At 48.0% G+C, this 25480-nt stretch overlaps 2 protein-coding genes and 1 long non-coding RNA gene across 3 annotated transcripts in view; 2 read left to right on the top strand and 1 right to left on the bottom strand.

Annotated features, from left to right (window-relative positions):
* The first annotated feature begins 1647 nt into the window (after positions 1-1647).
* On the top strand, positions 1648-2241 carry GP1BB (glycoprotein Ib platelet subunit beta). Its single transcript, XM_040577577.1, has one exon. The coding sequence runs from the start codon at positions 1648-1650 to the stop codon at positions 2239-2241; it is 594 nt and encodes a 197-aa protein (XP_040433511.1).
* Positions 2242-2409: 168 nt separating this feature from the next.
* Positions 2410-3027, bottom strand: LOC121079434. The gene is made up of 2 exons (XR_005825032.1): positions 2946-3027; positions 2410-2859 (listed from the first exon to the last, which is right to left on the bottom strand). It is a non-coding gene; the product is annotated as an uncharacterized LOC121079434 (long non-coding RNA).
* A 173-nt stretch (positions 3028-3200) lies between these two features.
* TBX1 (T-box transcription factor 1) overlaps positions 3201-25480 on the top strand; it is a 183571-nt gene continuing 161291 nt past the window's right edge. Inside the window, exon 1 of the mRNA XM_040576668.1 lies at positions 3201-3666. The gene's annotated coding sequence lies outside the window, so the exon portion shown is untranslated. The remainder of the gene's footprint in view (positions 3667-25480) is intronic.

The raw sequence follows: 25480 nt of genomic DNA on the forward strand, positions 1-25480 counted from the left end.
GAGTGAAGGGAGGGGAAGGGTTCTTCCCCCTCACCAAACTGCACAGGAGCAAGGCTGAACAGCTAGCATTTGGAGCAGCCAGGACTGGAATTTCTGAGCAGATTCTCTGCATAGATTTGTTGTTGCTCTACATGGCTCTGAGGCTAACTCGGCACATACAAGATGCTTATTGTGAGTCCTGAGGTGCTCAACATAAGAAATTAAATTGCCTTGTTCCAAAGGGCCAGAGGACAAAGCAGAGCACTTGGACCCACAAGAGGATTCCTCAAAGGGTCTGTGACTTTGTTGGCTGACTGTTAAGTGGGCAAGTGCTAACAGCTGTGCTTTATCTCTTGTATTTCCAAGAGCCAAAGGCTCAAACCTGAGAAAATAACGTGGAGGAAGCCCTTCTCATCCACTTACAGTGGTGAAAGGCAAAGTCTTCACCCTGCAGATATTTTGCCTGTACAAGAATAACAAGGAAACACTTGGGCAGTATATTTTGCTGTTATCATCCTCAGCATACTTGAATGCATTGCACTGCTGGTCTACTTGTTACCTAGAGCACGTGGGCACAGAATCAGAGTTATCGGTGCTGTCAGCATCTCTGCCAGCAAACGCATTTTTGCAAGCAGTGCCAGCTCCCATTTCTTGGAAGACTTGCTCAATGAAGGCTCGGCTTCCGGTGACATGCAGCAAACTTGCAGGAAGGCCTCATATGGGAGGTGTCCCTGGGATGAGCCTGACCCTTATCTTGTGAGCCAGCTGCAAGGGGATTATTCGGGGGTTCGGCTATGCAGCTGCAAACACTCCTGCACTGACTGGACTGCCTTAAGACCTTTCTCTTGTGTTGTAAAGCCAGCAAGGAAGCAAGGATTGATCTGCCTTGGTAAGTCAACAAAGCTCCTTTCTGCCCTTTCTTTCCTTCTTTCCTTCTTTCGTTTGACAGATTGCATGAAAAAACAGTGCCTCATTGCAGGCACGTGTAGTATTCTCTTAAATAAGTTATAGCGGGCTGTGTTCAGTGATGGCATGAGACTGCAATACAAAGACATGGGTCAATGAACTGTCTCCCAGCATGGTCACAGCTTCAGATTATGCATCTACAGGAGCAATGTCTAGTGTGAAAAGCTCCACAGACCTCCTCCCAGTGGTCAGCACCCTCTCTGTTGCCTGCAGACTGTTTTATCGTGTCTATTCAAAACTGGAAAGACTATTTTTTTACTTGTAGTAACAGTAAATTTATTTCTGAATCTCCTCTTGCAGTTTACAACAGTTTTGGTTACAGATGTAATTCAGTACTATGATAAGGCATGAGCAGTTTCATATTCTATTTTTTTACTTCCTGACATGAATTTTCTTGGCTTCCCTATAAATTGTTCTGTAGTAATGCTGAAAGTACCAGCAGCTCTTGTATGCTTCTGAGGACTAGTGAAAATTTGATGGCTGCAACTAAGCCTCCCAGCATTCATCTGCTCATATCTCTGCCCAAGCTCATGTTTGGAAAGACCAGGAGTATTGCCTTTCTTGTAATGAAAGACCAAGATTTTTCACAACACCTTTTTTAACTCTGTTCTTTTCAGATCTTTGTAGTCCCAAAGTCTGTGGTGTCTACTTGCCTGATCTCTACCTCACCCACTCTCAGTGGGGGAGTGTTTGCAGGTGAAGATGAACAGAGGGATTCTCTTCTTGCCCTTCCTTGGCTTCCTCCCACTTGTGATACCTACATGCCCTCTGCCATGCAAATGTGCCACCAACATTATTGACTGCACGTCAAAAGGCCTAACTGTAACAAAACTACCCGTTGCTTTCCGGCCATCAGCTGAAATTATCAACCTTGCTTACAATAGTCTCACCTCTATTCCCAATGGGCTCTTTGACAACCTAAAGAACCTCCAGACAGTCCACTTGCAGGGCAACCCTTGGGAATGCAACTGTGACATCCTCTATTTGCGCTCCTGGCTCCAGTGGCAGCAGAACCGGACCTTTTACAGGGATGTGAGATGTGCTTCCCCAGCTCACCTTCAGGACCGGATCATCGCTTATCTGACAGAAGATGAGATCGTTTCCACGTGCCAGCACTGGTACTGCACCCTGGCTCTCCTCTCTCAGCTCTTTTTGTTCATTCTCCTTTTAGTCCAGGCTATCTTGGTCATCTTCATCATTCTCTACCTGCGGAGATTTCGGAGGATGACTGCCGAAGCCCGGAGTACCACCCAAGATCTACACCAGCATGCAGATACCTGGCCCCTACAACAGTGATTGACATCAGCAGAGTGAGGGTCCCTGTCCCCCTTGGATGTTGCTATGCCAAAGCCACGTGGGTTGTGATACCCAGAGGGGACCGTTTTGTGCAGCATCTGATCCTGACTGCAGTCCAGAGCAGGACTTGGAACTGATCAGGCACTTGCTGTGTTTCCAAAGAGCAGATCTTTTGCTTCTTAATGTTTTTTTTTTTTTTTTTTTTTTTTTTTTTTTTTTTTTTAACTCTTCAGCATGATCTTCATTGCTTTTCTGAACTGGAAGTAAATCTGGTTTGGTAGACTATGGAAACCATAAATTACAGCAACCAGAACTGACTCAAATGGCTCACAAGCTTTTAGGGGCTGCAGCGCTTGGTCCCTCCTGTGCTAGTGTATTTCAGCTGTGCTTTCCACGATGCTTGTGGTTGCACTGGGTCAGGCCAGGACAGAGGTGGATGGTGAACTGGATACTGGACTGGGACAACAGAGAAATACGCTTTCCTTGGTGCTACCACTGAATGCTTTGGTAACTCTGGACAAGCGATTTAAGTCTTCTCCTGCCTCAGTTTTCCATCAGTTAAACAGAAAGGATGTTTTTTCTTGCCTTCTTCTTGCCTCAAGCGTATGTTTTATTCTTCTGTGGGAGAGAGGGGGAACGTTTAATAGCCTACCCGTTTACCCCATCTTCATTCTTTTTAATCTACTGCTAGTGTTAATACTGACTTCAGCTGCCCTGAGTCAGAGCGGGCCCCAGTGTTCCTGAGAAATTCCCCCCAGGCCCGGAGCTGTGGCACCAGAGGCTCCTCGGGGCCATGTTGGCGCTGCCCCTGTCCCCACAGAGACACGCTTGTTGGGGCCTCCAGCTGCAGAACCCATTAACGTGCCCACTGCCGGTTATTATGCCTCAGATATTTTTTGTAACGAAGCAAAACTGAAATAAAACAACGATGACTGATGCTGTAAGGGGCTTTTTTTTAAAATTATCTTTTCACGTGCTCTGCAGCGCCGCCGCACCGTGAGGCGGGAAAGGGCGGGAAGCGGCAGCCGCGCGCGGCGCTGAGGGAAGGGGCGCCTCGCGCCGAGCCTCGGCGGTCGTTAACGGCTCTTAACGGCCCTAACGGTTCCTTAACGGTTCCTTAACGGCTCCTAAAGGCCCCTAACGGCCGCTACCGCCCCCTAGCGGTCCTGGCCGGCCCGGACGGGCGCCGCCGGCAGCCTCTTCGCACCTTTAGGTTGGGGGCTGCTGAGGGGAAAGCCGTGAGGGGGAGGAAGGAGGGGAGGGCGGCAAGGAGCCGGGCTGGCCGCGGGGCCACCATAGCATGCCGTATGGCGACAGGCGACCCCCCGCGCTTGGTAGCCAGGTGTGAAGGTGGAGTCTGAGGCGGGAAGGTGGAGCCAGGAGCGGCCAGAGCTGAAGGCCGACGCCGGATGGAGCTGAGGTGAGGTGAGTGACATGGTGGCCTCTTCCCGCCCTTTCCTCTCTTCCCGTGTCCCTCTGCACCGCCATTTGCCTGGCTGGGTGAAGGAGTTCCACTCCAGTTTTTTTTTTTTTTTAAATTCTGGGGATTGGGCATTGATGGGTTTTGTAGCCAATGCACCTCTTGCCGGGGACTGATCAATATCACCAGCGACCACCATGGCACAGCAGACACAAATCTCTGCTGGGGGGCTAACCCTGAGGAGATGCCCAAATCGATGCTCCGTGAGGCCCCGTGACACTTTCAAATCTCTGGGTTTTAAGTATGCTAGCATTATTATTATTATTACTTCCCTGAGGAACAAACTTTCCACAGGAATAGAAAGACTATTTTCCTGGCTTGTTCTCTGCTGTCCTTTTCCCAGAATCAAGACGCAGATTTGTAAAGTAGTCACACAACCCATTGTCTTCCTTCCAGCCCTTCTCTCTCTTTTTTTTTTTTAATGTTAATTATGCAGTTATTTTAGCTACCTTGTGCCTGTTGTCAAAGTTCATTTTATTTTCTGATCCATACAAAGTATGTAAAAAGACCTTTGCTTGCCTAATGCCACTGCCAAGCGTGGTAGTGAGGCATGGTGAATCCCCAGTTTTGCCTGCAGATTTTCAGCTGAATTTACCTGGGCTGGAGGATGTTGATAGTACATGTGGGCAGGTACTGACAGTGCTGCAGGAATGGGCTCAGGTGCTGGGAGAGGCTGGACTGGGAGCAGACACGATCCTGGCGCTGTGAGTGCTCAGCTGCCTGCCTGTCAGCACTGCTGTGGGGTTCTGGAAATCCTTCAGGACTTGGTGTGCCCACAGAGGCAGAATGATTGCTGACTTCGGTTTCACTTGCCCCAGTGTCCTGACTATGCATCATTAAGTCTTGGCACATGGAAGGTAAAAAGCCTTTTTGGCATCTTTTGCACCTGTGAAGAATGTGAACAGCCATAGCAATGTGATAATGAATGGCACTGAGCGCAGAGTGATTTGTAGGCCATGGTAGCATGTCTAATCCATAAATCTAGAGCCTGCACGTCTTGTCTTCTCCTGGCTTAGAAAGCTGCATGTCACAGATGCTTTCCTGCTCCACTGCCCTGCGGAGGATCTGCTGTGCTGCTGCTGAAGGAAGGGATTGTCCAAGGCTGCACAGTGGTCTGAAAAAACAGTGCTGAAATAGGGCAAAAATAGTTGCAAAGCTTCCTTGCAAATTCTTTCCTGGTATTAAAGCCAATCCAACACCTGTGCATGCAGGGTTGGTCTGCCAGGCCTGCTGGACAGGCTGCTGCATTGCCAAAAGTTCAGGGTGCTTCAAAGCAGTGTCTTTCTTTGAGAGACACTGGCTGAAAAAAAATGGGAAACTGAACCAAAATGTGTTTGCAGCCTTCATGGTGCAAAACTGTAAACCTGAGATGTCTACAAAGCAGGTCAGCACTACCTAAGGAAAGGACTAAATGGCTGGTAGGTGACGCAGTGGCTGTTCTTTGTTTCCAATGTGCTGGTTTTTAGGTATCTGCATGGTGATTCTTACATGGCTTGTAGAGCAAACAAGTCCTGAAAGCAGAACAAGCTGATTTTGGAGCCTAGAGAATTTTAATTAAAAATCCCACAGAAAATCAGTTTTTAAGTCCCTTCTCCTTACAGCAATAAGGTTTATGTTTTGCCTCAGGATTGCTGCAAGCGTTTACAAATTGACTGGGTTCACGTGACACCTGGAACTTACCTCTGTTGTTTTAAATAGACTTTGATAGTTTCCGCGCCCCTCATTTGTGGGATAAAAATACCACATTTGTACACATAAAGAACAATTTGCTAACATTCACTGCAGGGCTTGGTCATTGAGACAGACCAATTCTGTGCAACAGTCAGGAATTAAGCAGTGCTTGAAGATCTTGTGGAGGCACGTCCTGTAGAAGAATGGCATATTCCAGTCACACATAGTCACAGCTGTGTGCTTTCTGTATGCCCAAATGGGATCATTTAATAGATGCCTTGGTGGCAGCCTGGTCTGGGATTTGTTGCATTGCTTACAAATTGCAAAAGACATTTTTCATGGTCATTAATTTGAGGCTACCTGGTCTTCTTCAAAACCCTAACTCCCCTTCAGGATTGAAGTATGCAGGGCATCTCAGAGAGAGTGCCAAAAAAAGCAGTGGTAATTCAACATCGTGGGACATCTCATCTGTCCTAGGGTACATGGGAGAAGAACTATTTCAGATATGTTTAGAAATGGCTTCTACATTTTTGTATATTTGCATATGAAAACTGAGGCTCCCTCAGGCTCACAAGTATTTTTATTATTATTATTTTAATTTATTTTTTATTTTTTAAGACTTGGAGAAGAATGGAGAGCACAAACTCTAATAGGTTTCTATGAATGATTAGCTGTCTTGAATAAATGCTTTGAAAGCATCAGGTTGCAGTGTTAAGGTTCTTTTTGAAGATAATGCATTCATACATACTGTATATCTAAATAAAGGTATATATTCTATGGAAGGATATGATAGAGCTCTGCTGGAAGACGAAAGATTTGGGTGGTTTCAGTCCAAACCAAACCAACTAACAACAAAAACACCAAATCACCCTCTTTAAATATACAAGTCTCTTTTTTTTTTTTTTCATTTCTTTGTGTGCCTCATGGTCTGCTTCAGTTCTGAAACGTTTGTGACTATGGGAACAGAGTACGCTGCGAGGTATTTCTTTATATTCCCATACCACAGCGTTAAGCCGAGAGCTACAAACCAACGCGCCAAGAACGCCCTCTATGGATAACTGTCGGTTTAGGCTGCGTAACATTGATCTGCCGTCCCCGTCTGTCATAGCTGCTGATTGCTCCTAAGCTGCCCTGTCACAGCCGCTTGATGCCATACAGTGTCATCGCTTTTGCATGGAGAGAGGGCTCTGCTCACTGAATAAATGACTTTCTCGAGATGATTCCCATATTGACGTGCAGTCGGGGTTTGCTCGGAAGAGGGCAGCAAATAGCTTTTAATCTCCTGTTTGCTTTTATCAGCAAAACCAATGTGAGATGTGGGCTAGGGAGAGGATGGAGGCAGGTGTGGTGTCCAAGCAGCAGACACATTTTCAGCCCGTGACTACTGGTTGAAATAGCCCCTTTCTTGTTGGCATTCCAAAATACCAGACAAACTGTGGCAGGGAAATGCAGGTGTCGTGTTGTGAAGGCTGTGATGGACATAGTGTTGATTCCCTGGGCTGAAGTACCATTTGACACCGATATCGCCTGTTGTGAATAATAGCCCTCAGTTTGGTTGCCTCTCTTGTGAAAAGCTCTGCCTGAGTTCGGTGAGCTTTATCCAGCAGGGGCTTTTACCTCCATCACTCTGAAACTCACCAAGAGGTGCTGCGGGTGCCCACACTTGCTCCATCTCCATTACCTGATCTTTCAACACAGTGTTAGCAAAATAGTTTTTTTCCCAGGATGAGACTTTAATTCCCTCCCATTGATCATGGCCGAAGTAGAGAGCTCAATTGGAGATTTTATTCCAGAAACAATGGCCCCCTTATGTGCTGTGGCATGATCTCTGTGAATGAACTTGCTGGTGAAATGAAGGCTTTTCCCCAGGCCATTTTGTACCTTTCTGGGGTGAATCTTCATATTTGATCAGCTGCCCGGATTCTTGCAGGGAGAGAGAAGGGAGATAAAGCACCAAGTCTTTGTGTTCCAGGGGGTGTGAGACAAAGTGACAGTCACTGGGATTGGGCTTCATATTGAGTTTGCATAAATCACCCGATGCTGCAGCAAGAGTGTCTGCATTCAAACCTGTGAAGTGGAGGGCCACTTCCTTGTGTAGCCGTACGTGGTTTTCTGCCTGGTAACACCTCCCTCCAGGTACAGTCCAAAGCCTCCACCCTGTGCTGGCTGTTCTCAAACCAATGCTGTCATCATCCTTCTTGCCTCATCCTCAGCCCCGCTGCCTATTCTGTTGGTACCTGCTCTTCCCCACCCTTCCAAGTGCTGTCAGCATTTCTCAGGTTGTACATAAAGTACAGCTTGCTACTTTGCTGTGTTTGGTCCTCTTCTGGCCAAACTGCACCAAAACCACCACAGTGATTACTTTCATTATCCAGTGCAGAAGGCTTTGAAAGCAAGACGCTGGTGAGCTCGTTCACTTCCTCTCCTCTCATTCCCTGTGCCACTATCTGCCAAGGATGACGTTTTAATGCTCCCTTTGCTTCCTTTACTCTTTGCCTGAGACCTGCAAAAGTGCAAGAAGCAATGCTGTGCTTTCTGTGCTCTCTACCCCTAAATGAAGGGAAATTCCCTCTCAGTGATGTACCTGAACCTCAGTCTGCAAATCCCCCTGTGATTTCCCATAGTACTTCAGGTAGAGCTTTTTGCATCTGTCCATTGTCTGTAATTTGAAAATAGATCATGCAGCAGTGCGGATCTGAGAGAAGGCTTTGCATGAAATGCAGCACAGTTTGAAATATGTGGTGACGTTCACGCTGTGCGAGAAGTCAAGTCACTCTTCGGGCAAGCTGCTATGTGTTGCAATGAACAGGTTTTTGTCCTAAGTGTGCAGGGGAAAAATGATGTGAAGATGCAGCTGCTGAAAATATGTCTAACTCAAAGGCAGGGGAACTAGGGAGTGAAATCCTAGCCCTGCTCTGTGCTGCCACTGACTTCAACAAAGCCAGGATTTCCCGAGCCTTTGGAGGGTGCTGAAGAGGTCCTGCTCACAAACTGCTGCGATGGCTCGTGGTGAGATCCAACATGGGAAGGCCCAGCTGGGGGGTGAGGGCACTTGGTTATGTACGTGTTGGTAGTGTGACATTAGTTACGTACAGTAGGGCAAGTATTTCTAAAACCGCCAAAAGCGTACAAGTGCTGTCAAAATGAGAGGAAATTGGGATGAAAATTGGGCAGCGTACCCCCTAGCCTCGTTCCAGCAGTTAACTAGCTTTCTTGTGGAAAAAATTGCATGTAATTGTAATCACCGCTTGTCTGTGGGTTTCCACATTCCTGCCTTGCCTTGCCTCTATCTGTAGGTGTCTGCAGGCCCCACGTGCCAGGCACTCTGTGTTCCCAGGGATGGGAAATTGTGAAATGGGAATTGGGAAATTATCTGGGATGTTTCCCACCGTAAAAGGGTGGGGGAGGAGGAGCTTCAATACTTGTGAACTAGGAAACAGACATTAAACAATTCCACAGGCTTTTTGGTCCCCTGTTTTAAAAATAGGTACTTCTACCAATTGTTCCTTCATCTTGACAATTTGGTGGGTTCTGATGAAAATAATAATTCAGTGTATGGGTCCACCAGCATTTTACCTTGTGCAGTGAGGAGGGTCTGTCAGCTGAGGGGTGTTCTCTTGTGCCTGGCAAGACAGCAGAGGAAGAGGAAGTTGAGGATGGGGTAAATGATCTCTCCTGGTGGGACTGCCAGTGACCCCAGGGCCTGGTGGGCTGCTGCTGTTGAGGAGCTGTGGCTTGTGGTCCCACCTGGAGCATTAATCTCCATGGAGTTAACATTTCTGAAGGAGGCTGGATCCGGCCTGTGTCACAGCTTTATTTTGTTGTGCACGTGGATCTGCCTGATGGAAGCAGCGCAGGGCTGACGGCATTTTGGGTTGCTCCCCTGGAAAGCAGAGGGCTTTTGCTGCTCAGATGCTGAGAATTTATTAACCACAGCAATCCATCCACAGGTCTTGGAACGAGTCCCAGCACCCCTGGAGGTGCTGAGCTGCACGGGTTGACACACTGGGAGTGCAGGACCCACCGTGTTCCTCCTATTTCAAAGGAAATAGCAGTCAGGGAGGGAACATCTCCCCTGCTGGGGAGCAGCTGAGTGCCCATCACACAGCAGCTTTTGCTGGGGGAAGAGGGCAGGGCAGGAGGCAGCATCTGAGGGGAGCGGAGCAGGCAGGGGCCCTGGAGGCTGACCCAGCCCAGGGGGCTTGGCCTTAGCACAGCCGAGGGCCTTGGGCTCCCCTCGCTGGGCGCAGGGTGCAGCCCCCAAGGGCTGGGGCAAGGGCTCCTTGGGCTGTGTGATGCTGAGCACGGTGCTGTTAGGTGCTGCGCTCTGCCGGGTCCCTGCAGCCCTCTGTGCTGGCGCCAGCAGGGCGTGAGGGGACTGCTGACACAGACTGGTTTGGAATCATGTCGGTGCCCAGGACAAGAGGCACGTGAAGCTGCTGTCCTTCCTGCTGCAGGAGCCTTACGTAAACTCAGCCCTGGTTTTTAATGACTGCCCATGAGGAAAGGTGACACTTGGTATAGTGCAGGGCACTATCCCATACCCCTCTCTGGAGCACTTCTCCTGAATCCTTGGGCCACGACTGGGCTGCCAGAGTTTCCTGTATCCAGCAGGACAGGCAGTACCCCACCTGGCACTGGCAGGGTTGGATTGGTGCTGCGGGGAGCCCACGAGGGCTGCAGGAGGCATCCTCAGCAGCTGCCCAGGGTGGCCAACACTAGCCCGTCCTCAGGTCTTTCTCCTGCACAAGGGAGGTCTGGGCTGAGGACCTGTTTGCTGCTGTGAGCTGCCTGGAAGAGGTTGCCTCACTCAGGTGGAGAGCAAAAACCTCACTGGGGTGTTCAGCTTCAGAGCTAGCAATGCTCAGAGCAGCCTGACAGCAAGCAGTCCTCAGGACCAAGTCCATGCGCACAGACTTTTGGGTAAACTGTAAACCAGAGAGAGAAGAAAAAAGGTGTTTTCCTGACAACAAGGAGCTTGGTCTGGACTGATTGCTGAGTTGCCTACTGAGTTGGCCTTGCTGTATCCTCGGCAGTTCCTACAGATGGGAATGAGTGGCAAGAATAACAGAGGAGGGAGGATCTGGTTACACACTTGGAGAGGAATGCCAGGATTTCCCTGCCTCTCGATGCTGGTTCACCTTTCTGGCTAATTCAGCCCCGGCTGAGTCCAGCACAGCAGGAAAGGGAGGTACTTCTGCTGGGGTTGCTGCACCCTCCCAGATACTGTCAGTTTATGTCAAGTTGTACATAAAATAAAACATAAACTCTATGGGAACTGCTGCATGTGAGCTTGCAATGGAGAGAAAAGCAGGAGAACTGACTTGTGGGCTGCCATGAGGCATGCCTCAGCTTCACAGCAAAGCAGCTTTTGCAGGGAGTTTGTGAGCAAAAGGAAAAAGCTGAAATCTGTTTTATTGAGTAGAGTTATCAAGAAAATTAATCTCAGAAGTATGCTAAGTTTGAACATCTGTAAGCGCTTTGAGATTGGTGAGTGAAAAATGCTGGGCAGAGGGAGAGGGTGTATCTGTGGTTCAGGGCATGGGCAAGGATATAGCTCCTGTCTGCAGCCTGGCCATACAGTAACTTCTGAAAAACTATTTCTTTGCTTTTGTATCTGACTGCACTAAGTGGCATGACGTTCTCAAAATGTTTTCCTTGGCTTGTCCAATGTCTCCTGGCCTCTATTTCTTCTCTCTTCTTTCCCTATTCTTTGCAAATAATTCAGTTTGAACCTTACTTTACTTTGTTTAGGTTTAATATTTCCCTCAAATATTTAAGACTATGATACTTATCTTGAGCAGCAAGCCAAGGAATCACAGAAATTCTGTGTTAATGTCTCACCCTCCTTTTGCTGCACAAAGGCTTCCCTGAGCAGATTTGTAAGCTCCCCAACTGCTGCTTGTTGCATCCTAACTCAGCATAGAGCATTTGGTCTGAGTTACCTTTTGGATGGTGAGACACCTTAAATCACTGCAACGCTGTTCATCCTCTTACCCACCTTGTGATGAACGTACTGTTTTGGGGGGGAGTTTGGGGATGTGCCTGCTCTCACGGTGTGTGTCAGCAGCAAAGCTGGGATTGAACACTGGTGCTTCTTGCATCCAATTCCCGGGAACTGGGAGGGAAGGATGCACAGCCCAAGGTGGTTGCCTTGCATGCAGCTCTTCCTCAGCTTCTGAATATCTTGCACACCGCAGAAGAGGGACAGTGTTCCCCTGTTCGTCAGGTAGGTTTCCCCTTCTCCAGACCTCAGTGCCTGTGGTTAATTTATCCTTCAAGTTCCCTCTATCTCGATATCTTGCACACCCAGAAGAGGGACAGTGTTCCCCTGTTCTTTGCGTAGGTTTCCCCTTCTCCAGACCTCAGTGCCTGTGGTTAAGTTAGCCTTCAAGTTCCCTCTAGGTTTTGGCGTAACTGGGGTTGGAAGAGTTGGTGCTCCGGGCTGGCATCAGCATACTGGGGGCACTGCCTGTATTCAGGGTTTGTGCATGGAAGGGCACCAGCTGCCTCCTCGCAGAAGTTTCATAAAATGCTGTCATGAGTCTTCTGAAAACATTCATATCCTGGATGTTACCAGAATGACAAGGGGACAAGGGCATTTTTCAGTGCGTGCTGCAGTTGGGAGCTGCTGTGTTGGGGTGAGATATCTTTAACTTTGGTCCTGCTGAGCATGAAATGCACCCTGCAGTCTGGCAAGGCGCAGAACTAGCAGTGGGAGCGGAGATGGCACAGTGTCCTCTTTCAGTGGGCAAGAGCAGCCGGATCCTGCTCCCAGCAGGTCTGTTTGGCCATGAAATAGCTTTATTTCTCTGCTATGCTGCAATGATGTGCACAGCTCCACTGCTTCTGAACTATACCACGTGCTGAGGGCTGGGTCTTCAAGCCTCTGTGGCTCGTTCTTCCTCAGCCGTACTTGCTGGAGGCTGAGATACAAAGGCACTTGCAGAGCTCAGAGAAGGGAGGGCAGAGTGCATGCCTGCCCCATAAGATAATGCTTCTCCACCTACGCCTGGCATGGCTGTGTTTTTCTAGCTCTTTTGTGGTTCTGTTGTTCTCCCCTTGCACCCCGCGCTGGCTATAGCAATTGGCTAAATCATTCTTGTGTTCCTCCCGCAGGACCCAGGCACAAAGCCGGCCAAGCTTTTCGTACATGTTTGCAGATGGACCTTTGCCCTTATGGTTTGCCTGGCCCCCTCTCCACCCGTGGATAGGCACTTCAATGCATGAAGTGGACATTTTCCAGCCCTGAGCTGCCAGAATTAATTAACCTTCCGCTAAGGCCAGGCCAGTCTTTCTGGGAAACAAGATCCACTGGGCTGTGCATTCCACAAGCCTCTCTTTGCCTGGCGTCTTGTGTATCTATACAGGAAAAATCCATATATTTGTGTTCTGGGATTGGAGGGGGCAGAAGCCTGGGGAAGAGGGAAGGGATCGAGTTCCTCAAGTCTCCCTGCTGTCAGCAGCTGCCAGGAGCTTGTCAGGGGAGAAAACCCACCAAACGCTGCTGGAGATGCCTTGGCTTTTCCTGGGTGGACGTGGAGGCCTTGTCTGTGGATGCACACAGAGAGTTTTCCCCATCTCCTCTGAGAAGGAGCCGAGTCTTTCCTTCCCTGAAACAGAGCTGTCCTTGTACAAGCCAGCTGCCAGAGCTTCCTAGGAGTGCTTGGCATGACTGGGCAGAACCCTGCTCTCCAGCTTAGCCCTTGTTCCCTCTCTTCTAGCTAACAGGCTTCCACTGCTTTCTGAGGGGGACAGGAAGGCACAGGCTTTTCCTCTGAGCTCTGTTTAATTTATGTAGTACTCCTACTGCTCAGACCCCTGGAGAATGATGTTAATACATCATTGCCCTTTTGGGCCATGGGGCCCAATTCCCTTCTGTGCCTCAAGGTTTCTGAGGTCCTTGAGCTAAAATACTCCAAACGACACATGGGGACAGAGGCTGGGAATTGCAGCTGCACTCTCGCTGAAGTATGCTGGGCTCCAGTGGCCCAACCCCATCTAGGGAGATGAGTGTTCAGTTCTTCCATGGTGGACTTTTGTCTTCAAACAAAATACCCCTTTTCCACTGTGCCCAGTGCCTTTGTGTGTTTTCAGGCTCATACAACCTGTGTCCCTGTGCTTTGTCTCACGGCGGGTTAGCAGTGGTGCCAGAGGGAACAAACGCGGGGTTGTTCTGTCCCCTGACACATACGTGCCTGACTCCTGTTGCTATCATGCTGCATAAGGCCATTTGTCTCCTCTGTGGGGCAAACTGCTCCCTTCCAAAACCCCTAATCAAGCAGAACGCTGGCCAGACCCATTCCTGTTAACTGAGCCTGTCTTTCCTTGTAAGAAAAAGGAGTCTAATAGTGCTGTCTTCCAAAAATAATAATTAAAAAGTGTAAGCTTGCATGAAAGCATGTAATGCTCCGGAGAAAGAAAGATAGGGACCTTTTTGACTTGTGATGGGAGCAGGATACGGATCTGTTTGCTTAATGTGAGGAAAAAAAAAAACAGAATTTACCTGTATGGTCCACTCCTGTTGAATAGAGGCTGCAAATCCCCCTCCACCCCCCCATCCAGTACTGTGAATTGCAGTAAATCAGGACAAGCTGAGAAGTTTTTTTTTTAAAAGGGCCTTGGTTGTCCAGCCATTTTTCTCCCTTGGTGCTGCTTCACGCCACTTCTGACTTTGATTAATAGGTCTCTGAATAAAATGTTAATCTAACTAGGGGTCCTTGGCCCACCCCCCCGCCCTCCATGCCCTGCTCCAGAAATATCAGAGAAAACACACAGAGGTTTTGTCTCCCTGCAGAGCACTTGTAGCTTTTGATTAATGGGTGGAAGGGCCCAGCTCCAGGTTTGTGGCATCTCTCCCGACTGCAGAAAAATAAGCAAAAAGTCACCAAACATGACACAGAGAAGGAAAGTCCCAGGAGCTGCAACGAGAAGAAAGAAAGGAGGGAGAGCAGCTTATAATTCAAGATGTACCCCAGTGTAAGTTTTGGTATTTGTGAGTCTGAGTTCAGACCCTCATCTCCACTTTAACCTTTCTTTATAATGAGTTCAACCGCATTGCTGGATTCAGCAGTTCCCAAGCTCTGGGATGTCTTAACTTCTAATACTTGCATCGTGAACTGCTCTGCATGTTGCCCTGGGCTGACACTTCAAGTGCACGTGTTAAGAGTGGCTAAGATGGCTTAATAAAAAAATCAGCCCTTACACTTCAAACAGGACATGTGTTTCCCCTCTTCCCCTTCGAACTCCAGCCCATTCTCTGAATCAAACTTCTTTTGGAGCTTCTGAAATGATCAGAACCATGTGTTTCATTCCTGTTCTCTGGCCAGTATTGAACTCAGAATACTCTTGTATTGCTTTCATGTGGAGGCCAGACCTGCTGGGAGCTCGCTTTTTCTTTCGAGGTGCATGATTCGGTGGAACTACATATATTAGAAGCTGCTCACACGAGCAGCACTGCTTGTCTACACTGGGTGATTAGACTTGAATGGGTAGGGAAGTTGAAATGAGCTGGCTGTGTTAGTCTGGAATAAGAGCATCCAACTGGAGGGCCTCGTCAAAAAAGCTGTTCCTGGGGCTAGCCTTAAGTAATGGTGTGGGATATGCATAAAGTATGAAGGGAAGTGAGGACTGTCACGTGTACCACCTTACAGCTCTCTTCCTCTGCATGTCTTCTTTTCTAGCAGGCAGTGCCCCACTACATTCCTTTGTTTTGTCATGAAGTAACTGGAGCAAAGGTTGCCGCATTTAGCTGCCAGTCACAGAGCTCTAGGATCCAGACTGGGCTGTAAGGCAGGTGGGGTTTCTTGTATGTCTGTTCAAAGTTACAACAGTCTAACTAGGGAAAAGCTCACACAGTTGAGAAAAGAAGGGGAAAAATCCCATTTTGGTATTCCCTGAATGTTTTGAGCCTGGATTTTTGGTCAGAATACATAAAGAGCTTTAATTTATGCAGTTGTAATAATCCCTTGTGCTAAGGAAAAGTCCTGCATCCTCAGCCACTGGAGGAAGCTTTCAATTAAGAAAAATTGACCGTGCTACCATGAGATGCTTCCTTCACCTGGAGGGAATCCATGAAGCAGCGTGGCCTTTCCTGGCACGGGTGCAGAATCAGGACAGTCCCTGTATGGCTTTTCTTCTCCTCTTGGCATCTCCCTGGAGGCCTTGTCAGCCCTTGATGGGCCTGTCATCCAGCTCACTCAACAACTGACATGCCTGGAGGATGCAGCCGTCCCTGCTGACAACAGCTTTGTTTCCCATGTGATGGATGGCTTTGTGGCCAAAGCCTCGCCATTGTCCGCTCGCCTGTGGCCTTGCTTCAGTGATTCTTATCTCTGCCTTGGGTATCCACTCCCTGCAGCGAAGGTGAGCAGTCGCCGGTGTTGTGCCTTCTCCCTGGGTGCCTCTCCTGGATCGGGGTTGGGGGGAAGGACAACAGGCATCCTCCTGAGGTTGAGTGAAGCCAAGCTGTGCTGTTTGCCTGGGCCTGTGTGGCATTCGGCTCTTATCAGCGACGGGAAGGCAGATACGAAGGATTCTTTTCCTTAGTCAAACAGTTGGTTGTATAGGCAGTGTGGAAGCGCCTGTGTAATTACCATTCTCTGGCTCTCACACCCCTATCTTGTAAATCACCAATCCATCACAGCCCTCCTCCTTGTATTGTTCTATAATTAACTGGACAAACTACAGGAGCATTGTCATAGCTCCCCATTTACAGAGAAGGGACAAAGGCTTGAAGGAGTATTTCAGTCCCCTTCAGCTTTTTTCCTCCTCTCTTGAACTCTTTTTTTCTCTATCTTCTGATCCATCTTATGACTCTAAAGATGTCTCACCTGCTTCTTTGAATGAGCACTTATTTGCAAACCTATGATCAGCACAGAAGGAGTGGCCACAGAAGGACAGACAAAAGGATTTTTACTCCTCTTGTTCCACTGCAGATGTGTGCACGTGTGCTCAATGCACTCCCCAGTGCAATGAGCAGCTCAGTTCTTCTGAGCTGTTTTTAAATTATTTCCCATCACAGATTTTGGTTAGTGAATCTAGTTTCTTGTCTGTAGGCCAGGTGAGTGAGACTGCTGGGCAATGAGTAGAGTTGGTTAAACTCTGCAGGAGATGAAGGCAGAAGAGTTAACTGAAACTTTCCCTAAACTGGGATACGTTACTTTGTTTTTTGGCTGTTCCCATCAGCCTTTGGAGAGGGTATCCTGCTCCATTGCCCGGGGAGAGAATACTGGGATGTGGATCGGGAGAACTGGGCTGAACTTCTGCTCTTGCTGCTCTGTCTGGTTCCCCTTCTTCCTCTCTTGCCTATGTGAGGGATTTCATCTCTTCAGGGTGTTTCCCTCATGTTGGCATAAAGCACCTGGCATGCTGTGGCCCTTTATTTGAACTGGAAGCTTTAGACATTGGAGCACTACAAATAATAATGCTTTATAGACCCTTTGTTCTCTTCCTCTGCAAATTTCCAGGAAAGGTCACAGCTCTCACGGTTGCTGCTTTAACAGCAGAATTTAATCCTTTGTGTCGATGGTGTCTTGCAGCCAGCTTTGCTGACCCTGTGGGCAGCTCTCAGAGCAGATTTTGGCTCAGAGACTAAAAATCTGCTTTTCCTCCTTATTTGAGGTGTCAGGTAAGTCAGTTGGATGCAATTTATGTCTCTGTCTTCTGCTAGGCCAGATCTTATAATAAAAACCAACAAAGTTGCTTATTTAACCTCCATCTCTAAAATCCTAATTTCCAGCTCTTACGAGCTGTGTAAATGAGACCTGTCCATCCCGTGGAAACTCCGGAGGAGTGACCTGAAGCTGACCTCCAAGCCATGGGACACCTCTTAGCGCTACCCACATCCCGGTGACCTGGTCACCTGTATTAATATCTGAGCACATTGGGTTCCCTCTTGTGAGGCCAGTGAAGCACAGGGTGTCTAAGCTCTGCTTGGAAAAAGCCTTTGCCACTTCAGCACATTTGAATGGAAAGGGGAAGACCTGTTCATGTTTATTTTACAGCCCCTTTTATTGACTTGATTTATAGCCTGAGGCTGCGAGTTAATTGAGGTCTAGTCCAGGAGACGGCACCTGTGAAGGGGAGGTGCTGCTAGTGCCACCAAAGGGAGAGATCACGGGGAACTGCTTTTATAAAGCAATATTTATTGTGAGCTCCAGCCCGTGCTCTGTGACAGCGAGCACTGCTCTTGCCACCAAAACTGGTCATCTGGGCTCAGGGAGCATCCTTAGCTCACTGTGGGTGGCAAGGACTGGGGGCAGAGGTTAACCAAGAGAAGGTGCTTCTTCTTGGCGTGCCCTTTATTAAAGTGTCCTTCTGCCTGTCTCTTGTGGGTGAAACCTAGTCACCTGTATAAGTGCGACTGTCATCGCCCTCTGTAATGGAGCCCTGACAGTTGTTCCCATAGCCTGAAAGCAGTTGCCTTTCAGTGCACACCGCCTGGGCCTGCAGAGCAGATGCCAAGACCTGTTCTCCTCTTTTGCTGCATGCCACACTTTAGGTGCAGATGAATATAGTTATATTTGCATGCAGAGTGTCTGGTGAGACAGGCAAGGAAGCAGGGCTCTCAGACAGGTCAGCTGGCTCCAAGACAGTGCTGGGAAAGGGCCTCTTCAGCCCAGTGCCACCTTAATGAACAAAGAGGAAATAACTGCTGTGGCTGGCTGAGGGCTAAGCCTGCCGTAAGTTGGCAGATCTCTCTAGAGGGGCTGGTTCACTCCTTTCTACAGGGAAACAGCATTGTGGCTGTGGGGTTTTGCAAAACCCCTTGTGAAGGTGCTCTGAGCCAGCTCTGACTGCTCCTGAGCAGCTGGGGACAAGAACAGACTGGAGCTGAAGGAAGCCATAATCTCTGCTTGTTAGTTTGAGCTGCTGGGGCCTGAAATCTGTGTATTGTCCCTACTGAAGCTTTGCTAAAGGAGGAGTATTTCCATCCTGTAAAAAGCCCTGATAGACCAGGGAGAACGTTACAAAGCCTTCTCCTGCTAGGATGGCTCTGCCACAAATGCGCCTGTTTCCTTCCAGCTATTTACAGCATGCCTTTATGATAAATAGTGCCGTGCAGCCACTGTTTCCTTCCCAAGGAGACCCTTTCTTGTTCTAGAAGGGCCCTTTTCGCCTGGCTTATTGCCGGGAGGGCAAAGCGAGTAGATAAAGGTACTGCCAGATGAACCAGGCGGCTTCCTTCCCCTCCCAGGCTTGAGTGGAGCAGGTACCATGACTTCATTCCTAGCCCCGTCACTCCTTGGATGCCTGGTTCAGTAAATTCCAAGTGAATGGGGTGGGACAGCCGTATGCTGAATGCATGGAAATCAAAAGAAGGCGGGCTTGTTGAATGACAAATGTCCCCATGTCCTTACATCCCAATGCTACTGGAAGGGATCAGCTAGCCCATCTCTCTCCTTCCACATGCTGCTATCTGAAAGCTTGGCTGGGTTTCTAGGGAGAGGCAATATCCTTTTTCAGATGAACTGATACAGCCAGGAAAAGCAGAAAAGCTTTGAATGCATGAACTTGACTTAAAATCTGAATACAATCTCAGTAAGCTTTTTCATCTGTAGGATGTGCAGTCTCATTTCTGGGCCTCAGAGGAATAGTTTGAGGATTACTTTCTTTGTCTTGCACATACCAAATCCCCTTTGCTCCAGGAAGCCCTGTCCTGAAGGAAGACACATCTCGCAGATGCCCCACGTTCTTTGAGCCGTACTTGTACTTGCTCTGCAGCCCTGTGATCAAGTTGCTCCTTGTTTTGTTTTTGTTTGTTTTAAACTCCTTTAGGATGCTTTTCTGAGGAGTCCCTTTAGAAAGTGGCCTTGCTGGAAATGAGAATGGATTTCGTAACTTAGAATTTGTCTGAATGGTGGAAAGAAATGCTGAGATCAGCCAGGCCAGCGCGAGCAGAGCGTATTGATCTTGGCGTATTGCTGCACTGGCTCTTTCCCTACCCCAGAGGAGAGGTCCAGAGTTCAAAGGCTGACACACCTTTTGCAAAGAGCCCCTGTTCCTCTCTCCTTGTCCCCTTCATCAGCTTGGGGGGGAAGCTGCCCTGCCAGGCACAGCAGCAGTCCCCAGGCACCTCCCGGCTGCTTCTCCCAGCTGGCAATGAAAAACAGAGCCCACGGGAGGCTGCAGGAGGCTGCTGCTGGGCAAGGCAGCCCAACGTGTCCCTGCGGAGCTGAACCTCCCAAATTCTCGGCCGGTCGGCTCACTGGAGCTCTGCGGCAGGGATCCATGTGCCTAATTCATCACCAGCTGACACGGACAGGAAATAAAAAGAGCAATTTACCCTCCATTTCTCTTGTGCAATGAGCCTTTTTCGTTAAGCCATCAGCCGCTTTATTTTTTGCCATCAGAGTGGCCATAGCACGGCTTGTTTTCTTCTGTTTCTGGTCATCGCTTGAACTTTCAGGGTACTTGTTTAGACCTAACCAGATAACCCCTCTTTCACTCCGAACAAACAGAGTGCTCGTGGGCTGCGCTGCTCTTCCCCTGTCCTATTGTAGTGCAGCAACGGAGGGGCTGAGGCACTTCAGTACGTGCTGAGGGGGCTGTTCCCTGAAAACAAACCCAAACTGAGTGGTTTGGGACACGGCTTCAGCTCAGCCCTGCCCTTGCTGACTGGGGAAGGGCTGGGAGCAGCGGGAATGCTGGTGTTTAGGATGGCTCTTGCAAGTCGTCCCTCCTGTGATTTTGTGGCACATGTTGTCCCTTTGCTGCAGGGAACCTGGCCAAGCTGAGGAGTGGGAGGAAGTTTGCTTTGCCGAGGGGTGGGCTGGAGATGGTTGTTGTATCTGAAGGCCACGGGCTGGCAGAGAGCAGGGGCCTTCCTCCTCCTTGCTGCTCCCACCAGGCTCATCCTCCTCCCGTTGGTCGGCAGAGGGCACCCACAACCTGGAGAGTCCTCGGGATGCACTTGCTCGGCTCTTTCCACCAGCGAGCAGGGGAGGAAAACGGGACATCCTGCGGGGGGGTGGATTTCTGCCCTTTGGGTGCCAACTTCTTCCAGCCAGACCTTCCCCTCCGGCTGCTCCTCGCAGCCAGCAGGGCTGGGGGAATGGCCCCGGGGGCTGCTCCACAAAAATGTCACCGAATCCTGCTGCCTGCCTCGGACATACGCGGCTGTCCCTGCTCATCTCTGCTACCAGTGACCGAGGCAAAGGTTGTTGTTGACAGGGTCACTGGCTGGATCAGAAATAATAGGTGCATGGGGAGCGACTGCTGCTTCTGCCTTTCCTTTGCTTCATGATTCAGGTGGTCTGGAAATGCTTTGCAGGGAATATATCTCGGGGTGCAGCTCTTCTGCATTTCACCCCTTGTGATCAAGAGCCAGGCAGTTTAAGAGTTAGTGCTGCCTATGTTAGAGCTTCCTACAAAACCTTCACTGGGCTTTTTCAGACTCTGCTCCAAATTCAACTAGAAAAGCAACAGAGGCTTGAAAGATACAGTAGAGCCATTCCTTGGAGGTTTCTTTTCACACATGGAGATGTGGAAAAGAATCCCTATTACAAGCTATTTCTTTCCAGTCCTCTGGAGAATTCCTGAAGCAGTGCAAACACAATGTAAGTGACTTTGAGACACATTGCCTGAATAAAACCAGGAAGATTTGGCTCAGTGTTGGAAAAGGCAGACAAATTTGTATCTGTATTTAATCGCTATTGACACTGCCATGCAATTTAATTTGCATAGGCAGAGAATCTTCCTACCAGCCAGTACAGAACTGTTTATCTTAAATTCATTAATTTTATATAAATGCTGGATATGACTAGATGTGCTTTTCCAAAACTGAATGAAAGAGGCTTCTGTAAACTGCAAAAGACAACAGTGCTTCTGGAAAATTGTAGAGCCAGTAGGCTGGGAGCTTTGTAGTGTAGATCTGTATAGATCTGTTGGATGTAGCTCAAACCATGAATGTGTTTGTGGATGGGGTACGGGACACGAGAACCAATCACAGGTGGTTTAGGTTAAGGTAAGTTTCTCTGCCGTGATTTAATTTCATGTAAGTTCCCCAGAACAGCTTTGTTTGATCAGGAGAGCAGGCCTGACATTCATATCTTCAGTACGGCACCAGCAAAGTCTGTCTATACCTCTCTTCAACTCTTAACTTACCATTTTTATTTCTGGGATCGATTGTCCCAGAACAACGTAGGTTCTTCCCTCGTTACTGCCCTGATTTCTTTGATCTCCACACAGTTGTCACTGAACAGATCGCCTATACTGTGGAAAGTTAAATAATCCAAAGCTTCATGCTTTGGATTTGGCTGGTGAAGAGCATGTGAGCTCAGAGCTGATATTTTCTTTTGGCACCTGCTGTTCATCCACATCTGGCTATTGCTAAACCTCTGACACAGGAAAGTGGTTTCAGCCTTCTGGGTTGGAGTTAATGTTTAGATTTTACAATTTTTTCTTCATGGAAAATCCTGGTGTAGGAAAAGATTTCCAGGAAATGGTATTTCTTCTAGTGCAACCTGGAAAGAAATAGTAGCATACTACCTTTGTGAAAACTGTGTTTGCCTCCCAAGTGAGACTACTATATAAGGTGCCTTTTACAAGGTAAATACTTCCCAGGACGTGATGCTGTCAAAGCAGATGGTCCTTTGGACTCTTGCTGTAAAACAGACTTACTGGATTTATTAGTACACGGTTTAATGCTCTACACACCAGGATCCTTTGGGTGACATTTTTTAATCACAGTTCAACTCAAGACCGTGTTAAAAACTCAAAGGATGCTTTGCTTTTACCAGCATCAATTTAAATGCTGAAGGTTGTCTTGGCTTTATTACAGTTGCAGGATTTTTTTGGTTTAGGTGTTTTAATTTGGCTGTCTCAACTGAATGCCAAAAGGAGGTTGTGAAAACGCTCGTTTGATGTCCTCATGCTGTCCTGTTTTCACAAGTGGCTGTGCTAGGGGATGGACTTGTTACACAGGAATGACAACAAGAGCTAAGATATTACATGTTCTGCAGAAACAAGGAATCAAGAAGGATGAATTCTCAACTCCATTGCACTTGGTAGCGTTCCACAGGAGTAATTCTAGTTTGTATGGGCGCTCCAATCTTAGAGTGGGTGTTGCAAAAGAGGAGTTAAGACTATGTAAGGTTTTCTTCTGGTTCTGTCTGATTCCCTGGAGCTGTGATCTGCCGCGTACAACAGATCCAAGGCTTTGGGGAAATTTTGAATCAAATGCTGTGAACCCTGTGGCTTCCAAGAGTGTATTTCTTGGGAGAAATAATGTCTTCTCTGCTGGCCTAGGATTGATGGGGTTTGGGGTTGTTTTATGCCCAAAGCAAAGAGTTCTACGTTCAGTTTTACCCAGCTTAAAACAAGCCGTGTTTGTTTAAAATGGTGCTGCTGATATAACGGAGGGTAGGGAATGCAGAGCACTGGCCCAAAGAGAAGCCCCAAAATGAGGGCACAGCCCCAGAGGGACTGTGGGGAGCGAGGGCAGAGAGGGGGAAACAGCCCACACAGCTAATTGAAAGCGCATCTTCCCGTCAGTCATGGGGCTTGCCCATCAATCATTCTGGCACCAACAGGATCTGACATCAGTGGGGAATTAAATAAACTCCTCTCTCTTTAGGGACCTGCTGATGGAAACCCATAGGGGGGAAGTGAACAGGGAAGAGCAGGAAGCATGTGCGTGGGGGAAGAACAGTCTTGGCGGTCCCCTGGGACGGTGCAAGTCTGTGTCTTTCCTCTTTCTCGCACCATCATGTACAGCAGAAGGGATTTTTCAGTGAGTCCCCGAAAAGGTGGATTTAAAGCTGCTAACAGGCTAGACTCACCTCAGTTTAAATAAACAAATTGCAATAACAGTATCCGATGGTGAGTGCCCTGAAAGCTGAGTGACGCTCTGTGCAGCTGAAAGGCTGTTTTCACCTTTGGGTGGAATCAGTGCTGTTGGACTGCAGTAACTGAGAGGTGAGCCTGGACCAGAGTGTCAGAGCAAAACAGTGGGAAGAGAAAGTGGATTAGAGCAAAGGGTTACAAGTCAAGACCTGGGTTTCTATCCTGCTGTGGATCTGTATCTACAGTAAATTAGGATTTGATGTGAACTGGAATATTACACATTGGATCTGGCTGAACTCGGGGGTTCTGTGCAGACGTGGTGACTTGTTTCTCTGCTGGCAGGGCTCTCACCAGTCGGCTGAAGTGGGTACGTGTTTGTGTGTGCACGTGTGCTTGTGCAGATGACTGCGGAGCAGCTGGAAACCATTCGGGCACTGACAAGTCCCCTGATGGACCTCTACTGACATGGAGCGGCTTTGGTTTCAGGAAAGCCAAAGGGAACCTGTCACTAATTAGACACACAGCTAATTAACGAGAAGCAAACAAAGAGCAGCAGCTTGTGTTTTGGGAAAGCTCAGCCTTAGTAGCCAAGGACGTCTGCTCCTCCCTTTCAAACCATTTCAAAAACAAACAGAGCGGGAGAGACTTGCATTTCAAAGGAAGGCAAACACAGCCAACCTCAGAAAGCCTTCCAGAAGGGACGCCCAAAAGTGGGATTTAGCAGTGAAAGGAGAAAGGGCTCTCCAGGTGTAATGAGACCTTCCCTGTCTCTAGACTGGGGCCCTCTGAATCCCCAGTGTGCATCTCTTATCCATTAGCTTTTAATTTGTCTTTCTTCAAATAAACACTCCTGCTAAAATTTTGGGTGGGTGGATGGGGAAGAAAGGCAGGTGTGGAAACACGAGCTGCCATTTTGTGCTTTGCTGCTCCCCCAGTCTTAGAGGTGTGTAGTATTTCAATTTAAAAACTTTTTGTACACGTTTTTATTGCTGTTGTATGATGTTTTGTTATCATAGGGTTGGCTGGAAGGATAGGTCAGTAATGTAAATAGGTTAAAATTACCTAGAACATGTAAACAGATGCCCCAGAGTGGATCATGCTCTGGCTGAGTGCTAATATCTTTAATAAGGGAAGTGTGCTTTCAGGACAGGAGGAATTCAAAGCTGTAATCCCAGTTATGAGTCCTCCTATGACCCCGAGACAGCTTGCTTAGGGCCTGATCCTCCAATGAGTCCTGTCTGGGTCTCCAGTCCTGCCCAGAGCAATAATTTTTGACTGCCTCCAAATACACCAGTGGTTGCAGCATTTGTTAGCTGAGGTTTGCAAAGTGCTTTGAACATGAAACACAGTAAGAACGCCAAGTTATGTGATATTTGCTGTATTTCCTAGGCCCACGTATGTAAGGAGGGGAGAATCTCAGCTTTCAAAAATCAAGGCAGTTTCTAGCCCTCTTCATCATACCAAGAAATAAATAAAAATCTGTAAAACACAACTCAAGGCTCAGAAAGTAGGGGGCAAATTTAAAAGAAAACAACAACCCAACCTGCCACGTTATGCTATTTTAATACTAGTCTCATGGTTTGGGGGACTAAATCATAAGCTTAGGTTTGACACTATATGAGTATGCCTTAAATATTTATTAAAATAAGGTGTGTTGTGATCTTCCTGTACATTCAATATAAAAATTAAGTCTTTATCACAACTGTCTAATGTGGAAATTCAGCACAGCATTTGTCCTCACATCAGCCTAGCAGCATATCTTTGTCTATTTTCTTCTTATGCCTTGGAGGAAGGATGGTATTCCCGGTTAGAGAAAAGGCTGGGAGTGGAGGGTTCAGTGCCACTGTTGTCAATAGCTTCCTGAATGAGCATCCTGTGGTCCTGCTGGGATCACAGTCCCCAGCTGCAGAGTGGAGCAAGGGAGACCTCCCTGCTTCCACGGGATGCTGCTGTGTTTAGCTCAGGAGTATTTGTAAAGCACTCAGCTCCTGGAGCAGGAGGAGTTATCAGAGCACCTGGCATTACACTGCACTAGTAGATCACCACATGCATTCCCATTAGATTTTTTTTGTTCAGCATTCATCTGGCTTTGCTGTTTTATGGCCTGACTTGAAACTGCCTTATACTCTGCTATCAGCATGGGTGTTTATTGCTGGCAGTGGACCTGTTCAAAGAACAAAAAAAGCCACAGCACGATTCCTTCTGATATTATTTTGGCTCAGGTCTCAAATATGTACCAGAAATTAAAAAAGAGAAAAAAAAAGGAGAAAAAAAAAAGAAAGAAAAAAGAAGTCAATGGCT

The sequence above is a fragment of the Cygnus olor genome, chromosome 17 (assembly GCF_009769625.2).
Source record: "Cygnus olor isolate bCygOlo1 chromosome 17, bCygOlo1.pri.v2, whole genome shotgun sequence".
In the NCBI taxonomy this organism is placed as follows: domain Eukaryota; kingdom Metazoa; phylum Chordata; class Aves; order Anseriformes; family Anatidae; genus Cygnus; species Cygnus olor.

Bases quoted from the DNA above. Each gene is read 5' to 3' on its own strand.
- GP1BB (XM_040577577.1), top strand. From the start codon at position 1,648: ATGAACAGAGGGATTCTCTTCTTGCCCTTCCTTGGCTTCCTCCCACTT.